Source organism: Gambusia affinis, linkage group LG08 (assembly GCF_019740435.1).
Source record: "Gambusia affinis linkage group LG08, SWU_Gaff_1.0, whole genome shotgun sequence".
In the NCBI taxonomy this organism is placed as follows: domain Eukaryota; kingdom Metazoa; phylum Chordata; class Actinopteri; order Cyprinodontiformes; family Poeciliidae; genus Gambusia; species Gambusia affinis.
Genome location: NC_057875.1, coordinates 6,102,615 through 6,114,470, shown reverse-complemented (window position 1 = coordinate 6,114,470; position 11,856 = coordinate 6,102,615). Strand labels below are relative to the sequence as shown.

The 11,856-nt window shown below is 36.4% G+C and overlaps 1 protein-coding gene and 1 long non-coding RNA gene across 2 annotated transcripts; one reads left to right on the top strand and one right to left on the bottom strand.

Annotated features, from left to right (window-relative positions):
• The first annotated feature begins 848 nt into the window (after window positions 1–848).
• Window positions 849–3,916, top strand: LOC122835323 (UDP-glucuronosyltransferase 2C1-like). Its single transcript, XM_044124282.1, has 2 exons — window positions 849–952; window positions 2,280–3,916. Exons 1-2 carry the CDS (start codon window positions 852–854, stop codon window positions 3,895–3,897), a joined length of 1,719 nt encoding a protein of 572 aa, XP_043980217.1. The 5' UTR covers window positions 849–851; the 3' UTR covers window positions 3,898–3,916.
• Window positions 3,917–6,022: 2,106 nt separating this feature from the next.
• On the bottom strand, window positions 6,023–8,514 carry LOC122835740. The gene is made up of 3 exons (XR_006371349.1): window positions 8,428–8,514; window positions 7,580–8,034; window positions 6,023–7,476 (listed from the first exon to the last, which is right to left on the bottom strand). It is a non-coding gene; the product is annotated as an uncharacterized LOC122835740 (long non-coding RNA).
• Window positions 8,515–11,856: the final 3,342 nt, after the last annotated feature.

The window sequence follows — 11,856 nt, the reverse complement described above, 5'->3', positions numbered from 1 at the left end:
TAAAGGTTTGGGACTCCAGAGAATCAAAGTGAGAGCTGTTATCCACAAATTGTGAAAACATGGAACAATGGTGAACCTTCCCAGCAGCACCAGATTGACCAAAATTACCCTCAGAGTGCAGTAAAAACTCATCCAAGTGGCCACAAAAGACCCCACAGCAACATCCGAAGAACTGCAGGCCTCACTTGGTTGAGTTAAGGTCAGAGTTTATGCCTCCACTTTAAGGAAAAAAGCGGACAAAAGGGGCTGCATGGCAGAGAAAAAACACGGCTGAACTAATGTTCATCTTAATTTTTCCAGAATTCTTATTAATGATCTTCAAGACTTTTGGGAAAAGATTCTGCAGACTGACAGGACAAACAATGAACGGCATGTCTCCCGTTGCATTTGGTGTTAATGTAACACCACATTTCAGAAAAATAACATCGTACAATAACAAAACATCAACCTCCTTCAGGATCTGGAAGATTTGCTGTGATAAATGGAACCTTGAATTCTGGTTTCAACCAAAGAAACCCTGAAGGAAAATGTCCAGCCATCTGTTCGTGACTCCAAATTGATTAATTCAAAACAAATTGATTAATTCAAATGTTGTATAATCGAAATAATTTATGTAAATTAATAGTTTAAAAGGCATTTTTAATAACTTTGTTTAACTGAAAGTACTTTAACAACACATTGCTTAACGTGTTGATCAGATCAGTTCCGTTCAACAACTGGAAGCTGCTTTAAGTTGACACTAGATGGCGCCACAGATTAATCTGTTCCTTGTTCCGTGTGAAACAAAACATGAACTGCTGTGACAGTTCAATGACCAATGCACACATTTCATAACACAACTATCACAGCGTATGGGACGTTTGACTACAAAACACACAAACAAGGCAGAGAAGGAGGAGAACAAAGTGTTTTCTCTTCAGCTGCTGTTTATGAAGATAAAAACCAGATTCAGGTAAGAATATTAAATGTTATATTTAATATCAAATATACTTAAATAAAAAACTAAGTAAAGTTATTGTGAAACGTGCGTCTGTTTAGTGCACACATCTTATGCAAGAGTTAAAGTCCAATGCATCATAAAACACGTTCATAGAAACAATTGTTTGTGTGTCTTCAAATAGGATTATTTAAACTATATCATATTTGTAATTTGTTCTTGTTCTCTTAGAGCAGTTATAGTTAAGATACAGGAGGATTGAATAGCAAAAATGGCAGTAAAACTTAAACATCCAAATCCTTATTTATATCCCTGGAATGTAAAAAGAATTACATTAGAAGCACAAACTACAATGTTTTTACTGGGGTTTTTATTTGCTTAGAACAAAACAAAGTATATATACATAATATATTTGTTAAGTAGAAAAACATTTCACTTTCCTTCTTTACCATTATTTTCTACTTTCGTGTGTTCTATCACATGACATATAATAAAAAAACACAACTGTGTTGTTACAATGTAATAAAATATGGAAGGTTTCAAGCAGAAGTGGGGAGACTATGCAAAAATTCTACATAAGTAAGAATCACATTACTTCAACATGTTTTTACTCAAGTCAAAATAAAAAGTAGCTGTCCAAGACATTACAGAAGTACATTTAAAAAATTTATTGGTAAATTGGCTACTCAAATACTAAGTAAATGATCAAAACACCAATCATTTAACATTTAAAAATGACATAAGCAGACAGATCAAAATGTAAATTTATGTGGATATTTTTGCTATTTTAAGGACCAAATGAAAATAATTCATATAAATAATATACAAATCAGTTTTTATGTGAAACTTATGAAACTTTTAACAAAAGCTGTAGGTGTGTGTCTGTGTCTGGTGAATTTTCGGAGAGGAAAGGCTTTAGCAGCTTAAACTCTCACTACCAGCTAAGCAAAACGAGTGGCACCAACTATCTCTCTCACTCTTTGGTTATCTAGCAACTCACTCATTTTTACCTAGCAACAACCTGCTGAGTAACTTGTGGAGAAGTTGTAAGGTTTCACCCCTGTGCCTTATAACTACTAAAAAATATTTGCGGATAAAAGAAGAAATGTCACTATACCAGATTGGCAGAATTTCAGATATTTAAAACAAAAACAAATCAATATATCAATACCATTTGACATAAAATGCTTATATCATGATACCTTATTCAGCCATATTATCCAGCCCTACAAGTGATACAAGGTCACAGTCACTGATAATTTTTAAAAGCTAATTTCTACCAAGGTATAGGGAAAAGAGAGAACATGTCCCTTCACTGACTTGATTTTCTCTATTTTTGAAGGAATTCTGCGATCAGCATGAAGATGCCTCATTCTTCTTTTCTCACCTTTATGTTGCTCTTAGTCCAACTATCAATTGCATCAGGGGGCAAAATTCTGGTGTTCCCATTGGACGGAAGCCACTGGGTAAACATGAAAGTGATCATAGAGGAACTGCATGCCAGGGGCCACGAGATCACAGTGCTTCGGCCCTCTGACAGCTGGTACGTCAAGGAAAAGTCCCCCCTCTACACCTCTGTCACTCTTTCCTGCCGTGGAGGATTTGAGGAAAACTTCGACGTGTACTTATCTCGACAGCTGGAGATTCGGCTTCAGATAAAACCCGGATCATTTTGGTCCAACATCTGGGCTCACATGCAAATGGAGTGGGTGCTACTAGACCAGTTCTCCCAGTTTCATAAGAAAGTGGGGGATGTAATTACACACATGTTTGAGAATGAGGATCTGATGCAGTCCTTGGAAGCTGCCAAATATGATTTGGTCCTGACAGACCCTGGCATCGGTGTAGGTGCAATGTTGGCGCGCAAACTCCAACTTCCTCTGGTGTTTAATGTCCGTTGGACCATCCAGGGTGAAGCCCACTTCCTCATTGCTCCTTCACCTCTCTCATACATTCCCTTTACTGCAACCGAGCTCACAGATAAAATGACTTTCCCTCAGAGATTAAAGAACGTCTTGAGTTACTTTGTAGGGATGTTCACTTTATCGTACATCACAGAACCTGCCTACAAACCAATCGTCAAACGCTTCTTTGGCCCTAATGTGGATTACTCAACCTTTTTTCTTGATGCTGATATCTGGCTCATGAGAAATGACTTTGTGTTTGAATTCCCGCGTCCAACAGTGCCCAATGTCGTCTACATGGGAGGGTTTCAGTGTAAGCCTTCTAAGTCCCTCCCTGCTGATCTGGAGGAGTTTGTCCAAAGCTCTGGAGATCACGGGATTGTTGTAATGACTCTAGGAACTCTGGTGAGCAACCTGCCGCAGGATGTCTCTGAAGAGATAGCTGCAGCATTTGCCCAGCTGCCTCAGAAGGTTATTTGGAGGTATGTAGGACAAAAACCAAACAACCTTGGCAACAACACATTGCTAGTGAAGTGGCTGCCTCAAAACAACCTCTTAGGTCATCCTAAAACTCGAGTATTCATCACCCATGGAGGCACCAACGGTGTCCAGGAGGCAATTTACCACGGTGTTCCGGTGATTGGACTTCCTTTATTCTTCGATCAGCCTGATAATCTATCCAGGGTCAAGGCGAAGGGAGCAGCTGTCATCGTAGACATTGCCATGCTCGACAGGCATATCTTCAAAGACGCTCTGATGACAGTAATTTACAACTCCACCTATGGAGATAACATGCGGACGCTCTCAAAGCTGCACAGAGATCAGCCGGTGAAACCTTTGGATCAGGCTGTGTTTTGGATCGAGTATGTCATAAGACACAAAGGAGCCCGTCATCTGCTGACACATGCCCATAAAATGTCCTGGTTTGTTTACAACTCTGTTGATGTCTTTACTGCTTTGTTAGCAGCTGTTCTGCTTGCAACAATCATCTTGATTGTAGTTGTTAGGTTTATGTGGAGGAAGATTTTCACTGGGAGAAAAATTAAACAACAGTAATATAAAAATAAAAACCATTCTCAAGTGACATTTTTATTCGTTTCTGAAAGTGTTTGCATTAAAACCCTGTTACAGTATATTGCATATAACCCATACTTACCAGATCATAGTAATCCAGCTTCACTAAACCCCCTTCATGAACAAGTTAACTGAATTTTAAACATATATATTTTTGTATCTTGCCTTAAATTAACTGAATGCCTGAATTTTCCATCTTTACGTGGCAGAAAGACTGCATTTACTCAGGAGACACAGCTAGTTTCTATGACAGTGATTATTGTATTGTTTGTTTTAAAGGTGGGAATATTGTGACATTTCCATCATGAAAACCTGCACTTTCACACTCTTTTTGCCTTATAACCCACATACTGACGAAGAAGACAACATGAAGTGGTTGAAGGATGATGGTGCAACATGTTTTCTCATGACTTTTCACGGGAACAAAATTATTCACATTATTTTAATTGCTTTCTTATTTAATGGAAACTGTGAAATTGTGTTTTCTTCAACATTAGCAGAATATCTACAAAGTTTTGTGCAAATTTTTAACAGAAACGGAGCTAAACACTTTGATCACATAAGCATGTACTTTCCCGTACTCTTTTCTCACTCTTTGTTGTCTGGCACACATACTAACCAGGCAATAATATTGTTAGATTTTAAGAATTTTAATATATGGAGTTACATTTCTAGACACCATTATCCATAATGCTACTTCCTTCGCTCATGTTTTTGTCTGCTACTGATGAATTTTATGTGGCACCCAGGATTATTTAGCCATTGAAGGTCACTCCATAAACAATTTTTATTTATTTATTTATTTATTTATTTATTTATTTATTTATTTATTTATTTATTTATTTATTTATTTATTTATTTATTTATTTATTTATTTATGCTGTGTGACATAGACTCGTTTTAAATTCTGGTGTAATACCAATTAACACCTTAAGATGGCAGCAGTGGCTAGTGAAGGAGAGACTGGATTCCAAGCCTTATGCTGTAGAAGATAAGGAGCGGATACGCTCTTATCGTCTGTACTGACGTAAGCTGTGCAAATGGAAATATCGGAGCATCATAACATCACTACTAACATTGCAATTTCTGTTTTGACAGGTGAGTCTCGGATACTGATACCGTTTTTAGAAGTTACTACATCGGCTGGAAGTTAGTGTTAACTGGCGCTAACATAAATGTTAGCCACCGGTTGGGTAACCGTTGCATGACGTTGCAACAATCTGTTTTAAAATCAGACCGATTCTACTGAAGTGATTTCCCTTTCAGATAGTTTAAAAAAAAAAAAAAAAAAAAATAAAAATATATATATATATATATTTAATCCTAATTTTTCAAATGCAATTTATTATGAAATATTTTTAACTACAAATCAAAGAAACAAATGGAAGCTATTTACCTGAAAAGTGTGTCAGAAAATATGAAGAATCCTTTAAGGGTGTGTATTCACTCTTTAACCTTCGTGTTATTTTTCAGAGGAGATGCTGAAGGAGGAGTTGTCCAACTAGCCAGTCCACTGCTTTTTCTTTGCTTACTTTACCTTAAGACTGAAATAATTCTTGAATTAAAAAAGACACGAACACAACATGCAGGCTATTGAAAAGACAAACTTTTGCAACACTGATACATCCCAGCTTACGACAGGATGAAAATGTATGTATTTTCACTTACATGTCTTTTTTCTCTAAAAAGAAACAGTTTCCCTAGTTAAACTTGGATCAACTAATGAGAGATGAACAGAAAAGACAGACTGTGTCGCTAAAATGTAAATGACCTGTTGAGTTTGTTTTTGCTTAGTGAGGTTTGTTTAACTATAAACCCTCAAAGTTGTTCAGGTTTTGTGATGCCATTTGTTATCTAATGTTCTCTACTAAACCCTTGATGCCTTCATAGAACACAAATAGGTAGACTCTTATTTTAAATTATTTAAGAAAGAGCAATTTGTTGCAATTAATTTTATTTAGAAAAGTGAGAGTGAAGGTGAAGGTTATCTAAAGCTGGTGTAACCCTTCTCGCTTATCACAGCACCAGTGTAGCCTTGCTTGCTATTTTATATTGCACCTAATGCGATATAAAATGAAACTCTCACAATGTGACTGCATGCAAGTGGTCCAATAGTTCCAACTGCGTTCCTCAGAATTCTTTATTTTTCTCTTTTTTTTAGATGTGATCATATAGTTTAAACAATAAGACAGTTAACAATTCCTCAAAACAAAACATTCTTATTCCATGAATCAAACAGTAAAATAACAGACAACTGCCATAGCAGTGAACAGTTACATTCACAAACATTTTTTTTTCTAAATATAGGCTACATATATATATATATATATATATATATATATATATACTCATAACTATATACTTTCAACCCACCTAGTGCGATACAAAATGAAACTCTCACAATGTGACTGACTGCATGCAAGTGGTTCAACAGCTGAAAACAAAAGACACAGTTAGTGTCGTGACCGAATGGTCAGCCACAAACACCAACTGGCGCAGCTCTCACTCATAGGGTCATATTTTTTCTTCCCAACCAGGAGAAACCTTTATAAATTATATTTGTAAATGTTAAATGATCTTACAGTATTTCGTTAATTGTTGAACTAGAAAAATATGACCCAAGTAAAAAAAAAAAAAGAAAAATAGCGAAGAGCTGCCTCTCTCGCACCTTCCTCCACCAGCGGTCCTCAGGAACTCTGGTGGGGAAGCCGAGAGCGCCTGAAGGACCCGTTGCGTGCAGTCACTCATCACACCACTAGGTGGCTCCAAACACATGGTTCAAAAATCTCATTACAAACACACACACACACTATTATTATCATTAAAATTCACATATACATTCATACACACCTTTCTCTCTGTTACACTGGTGTACTGGAACTTGGAAAATGAAAGTAAAGAAATAAACAGGAATAAATTTAAAACTTTCCCGAAACAATGGAGAATTTGAATAAGTAGATTTGTTTAGCTGTACGCTCAGGTTCAACAGGAAGCCACACCCAAAGCATGAAGCTAGACATATGGAAGAGAGACTCTGTTACAGGGCAACAACAGCTTTAACTGGAATATGATGATTTCAAAATTATACAGAATACAATGTAAATATGTTTAAGAAACAAAAAAGTAAGTTAAAATGTATAATACAATAAATGATCTAAACAAGAAATATTATGCATTAATATTCTAACAAACCATTTAACATAACATTTTGAAAGTAGAGACTTTGTTTTGTTATAACTAGAAGTAAATTTAGTATACCTTACAAATGTTTTATTATCCACAATAGCAGTTGAATAATTGTTTGCCTCCAACTGGAAGATATTTTAACATTACTCTAGAGTTTCTGCATTATGCCTGACTGTTCAAATTGGTTGTCCACCCTCCCCCCAAATGTGATTGTTTTCTGAATTTCTGTCATTCGCTGTTCGCTTACTAGAGAGGGACGTTTTCAGAGGCATTTCCATCGTCTGTTCTTTCTTGATGTTTGCAGCAGAAGGACATGCAGAACAAATAGAGCTTAAAAACTGCAGTCAGACCAACTGCAACCCAGAGTCCAATGACCTTTTAAAAAAGCACATCAAGAAAATGCATGTAAAAATAATGTCAATGTTTAACAGCTGTGTATATGCTGATGAATGTAAAACAAGTAGAAACTAGCTCTTACCTGTGACTTGGAGTACCACACCAGAGTCTGGCTCTCCTTCTGAGATACATTAGCTGGGTTACACCATTTCAGAGGGTAAGCAGTCTCGCTCTGACTAATTTCATATTTTCCTGTCCAGTTGGTCCAAAAACAGGCATAATAACGACCATCTATTAACACTATTACACACCATGTTACAGCAGGAACTAAACCACGAAGGAAATTTTCCAGACATGATTTACACGGATTTTTAGTACTAAGCATGAGCGTAAAGACGATCAATGCTGGAGCTGATAAAAATGACAACACAGAGACGGCATTCAGTGTCGACTGACAGGGACAAACAAACTCCAACTCTACAATTTTCTCAAAGCAGAAAAGGATCAGTCCAAAACCGATGTTTGAAGCCAGAGGATTATTCTCAAGCCCTCCCTTCACTGCTGAGAAAAATTGTTGTGCTGTTTCTATAACCATCTCTGCAGAAAGAAAAAACAAAATAAAAGCAGTCATTAACGTTTAGTTTTAGCCTCTTTTAGGATATTTTATTTATCAAAATATGAACAACACCTGTTTAATGATCTAACATCACTATGAGAATTTATATTTCTAATGAAGCAAAACATAACCAGCAAGAGAAAACTTATATGACAAACAGAGATGTTTGAGATTATATCTGCTCTTAACAACAACACAGTTAATGACAGAGTTAAAAATATCAATTATGCCACCGCTAACAATCCTCTCTCTTTTAATAAAAAACAACAAAAAAGCCCCACTAACTCCATACTGTTCCCTGGTTACCAAAGTTAAAACTTGACCATTTAATTTTTAATAAAATTAAGTTTGCATTGTAGAAAAATTGTTTTTACCGTCAGCGCAAAAATCTGTGAAAGATCTGTAGTTAAAAAGCTCCTTTGTGTGCGACACTTATGGGCTGGGCAGCTAATTGCGACTACATAAGCAACATCAGAAGAGTCTCTTTTTAAGGAGCCTGAGGTGTGAAAAAACAGGAAACAGTGGTTTTGGTGCATATACATTAAGTGATTTGAATAAAAATAGACAATTACAGCAGCACGATTGGAGACAAGATGATTGACTCAGATTAAATTAATTTCAAAACCATAAAGTCTATAATCCTTCTGATGGACTGAGTTAAAAACAGGAGGAGTCACAGGATATGTTAGAAAAATAGTTTTTTTTTATTTTAACCCAAAGATTACAAACAACAAGATAAACTGAGGTCATAAAAGAGGTCAAAGAAACAAAACTGAACTCAGGCAAAAAATATTAAACAAACTGGCTGCACAAACAAGCATAACTGACCTGATCTCACAAAGAAATGACACACAGGGGTTTATATACTGGCTGATCAGACCAATTAAGACACAGTAGGGGTAACTAAACAGAATACAATTACAAATACCACAAAACAAATAACATTACAGTTAAGTTTGGCTAAACGAAAGGTTAGGTTAGGTTAGGTTAAACTTTATTAATCCCATAGGGAAATTAAGGTTGTCTGTTACTCACACATTATTTCACATACACAGCAATAAAATCGTACATCTGGAGACATCCATAAAAGGTACAAGAATATAGTAAATAAATACATTACCACTAAAAGAAGTCTATGAAGTGCTTAAATATGTTAAAATATTAATTACCCCGTCTCCCTCCCTTCCCCCCCCACAAGTAGTAGCATTGTAAAGCCTAATGGCCCGTGGGATAAAGGAGTTTTTAATCCTCTCGGTTGAACAACACAGTGAGAGGAACCTGTCACTGAAGGAGCTCCTTTGGTTGGAGAAAACAGTGCACAGAGGATGGCTGGTGTTCTAATCCTGGTGTTCTAACACCAGGATTAGAACACCAATCTAATCCTGGTGTTCTCCAGGATTAGACTGAGTTTAGACAGTGTCCTCTGTTCCACCACCGTCTCCACAGACTCCAGGCTCACACCGACCACAGAGCCAGCTCTGCAGATGAGGCGGTTCAGTCTCTGTATGTCTCTCTTCCTTGCATTGCCCCCCCAACAAACGATTGCATAGAATATAACAGTAGAGACAATGAAGTTATAAAACATGTACAGAAGCTTAGAGCACACATTGAAGGAGGCCAATCTCCTCAGAAAGTACATTCTACTCTGTGCTTTCTTGTACACACTATTTGTATTGGAGAACCAGTTCAGCTTATTGTCCAGTTGTAGGCCCAAGTATTTGAATGTGCTGACCACCTCCACCTCTGTACCATCGATGGTAATAGGCTGAGGAGAGGGGGTATTGTCAAATACTCAAGCAGAGTGAGAGAAAGAAAAAAATAAGTTAAATAAATATACTGCACAATATCAAACTTAAGTGTAGCTACATTCTGTTCTGATCAATTTTAAACTTCACGGCCTCAGCATCAATGTAAACGTGTCACAACACACAAAATTCAGCAATAAGTTACCTGCTCAAAGAGAGTGGGGCGTACTGACCCACAATCAGCTCTGACAGAATCCTGGTGACTGTCCAGGTAAGCAGCAGCAATAATCCTAATAAAACAAAGCTCCAATGAGCAATCGAGGAACAGTTTGACATGTAAAAGCAATACTGGTATCAAGAAACAAACTCACCAGGTAATCAAATCAGTAGGTTCACAGATTTGGATGAATTTGTCAGGAAGATGCCACAATCACAGAGGAAACAGGTGAGGATCTTTAAACTGCGCTGGAGGCGGACTTTAAAGAAGCTGGAAGAGTTTGGGGCAACACAGGTAGTGGGCCCGCAAAAATAAAAGTCCTTGACTAATTGCAGGTTACACATGGCTGAGGCTTTCAGCTCTAATTGTACCGTTATTCCTGTTTTGTTTCACTTTCATTTTTGAGCCACAAAACATATTCCTAGATAAGTGTTTGTGTTTGGAACAAAAGAATTCAAAGTGCTCTAACCTGAGTCATGTTGATAAGTGAATGAAAAACATACATGAAGCTAGTGTAAAAGTGTCAGTACTAAAGCAAGACTGGCTATTTATTTATAAAGAATAATAAAACTTTAATTGACTTTGTGTTAGTTTGTGTTCACTTCTGGGCATTCAGCCCAGGGTGTGGGAGCTTTTCCCTTTGCCAATTTTCACTCTAATATTTTTATTTTCTTCTGTCGCTTTGTACCTGTATATAAACCATTTATATTAAACTGATGTATTTTTGAACCAGCTGTTCAAAAGTTGCACTACATATTTTCTGAACACATAATTTTTTGTAGATTTGATTAGATTCTTACAAAATATCCAACATTATGTGCACTGATCAAACCAGTGGGAAGATGTGAGCAGGCTCATCCGAAGTTTTCTGCAGCCTCAGACAGGCCAGCTAGAAGGAGGTGTGGTAAAATTTGGACTAAGTCCAGCTCTTTGATGTCAACCTGTTGTGTTGGTTGGAGGAAAAAAGCCTGCTCATTTTTATGCCCTCTATACTGATTGGGCCTCATTTTGCATGAATAATTGCATTACGTGACATGTAGCTGATCAGTACCGAAGCATACTGCTATCATAGAGGAAAAAATTTATTCGAGTGCTATCATGTTAGAAGGTGATACGTATCTTATTAAAACGTGATAATTATCTGGTTAAAACCTGATAATTATCTAGTTAAAACATGATAATTTTCTTATTAAAACATGATAGTTATCTTGTTAAAACGTGATAATCATCTAGTTAAAACCTGACAATTATTTAGTTAAAACATGATAATTATCATATTAAAACGTGATAGTTATCTTGTTAAAACGTGATAATTATCTAGTTAAAACATGATAATTATCTAGTTAAAACCTGATATTTATCAAGTTAAAACATAATAATTATCTAGTTAAAACGTGATACTAATTGACCATCTGGACTGAAGCTGAGGTTGGCTTCTGATTGTAGCTTCTGATTCGGGAAATTATTTTAATGTTACATTTTCAAATGCAACTTATTTTGAAATATTTTTAACTACAAATCAATGAAACAAATGGAAGCTATTTACCTGAAAAGTGTGTCAGAAAATATGAAGAATCCTTTAAGGGTGTGTATTCACTCTTTAACCTTCGTGTTATTTTTCAGAGGAGATGCTGAAGGAGGAGTTGTCCAACTAGCCAGTCCACTGCTTTTTCTTTGCTTACTTTACCTTAAGACTGAAATAATTCTTGAATTAAAAAAGACACGAACACAACATGCAGGCTATTGAAAAGACAAACTTTTGCAACACTGATACATCCCAGCTTACGACAGGATGAAAATGTATGTATTTTCACTTACATGTCTTTTTTCTCTAAAAAGAA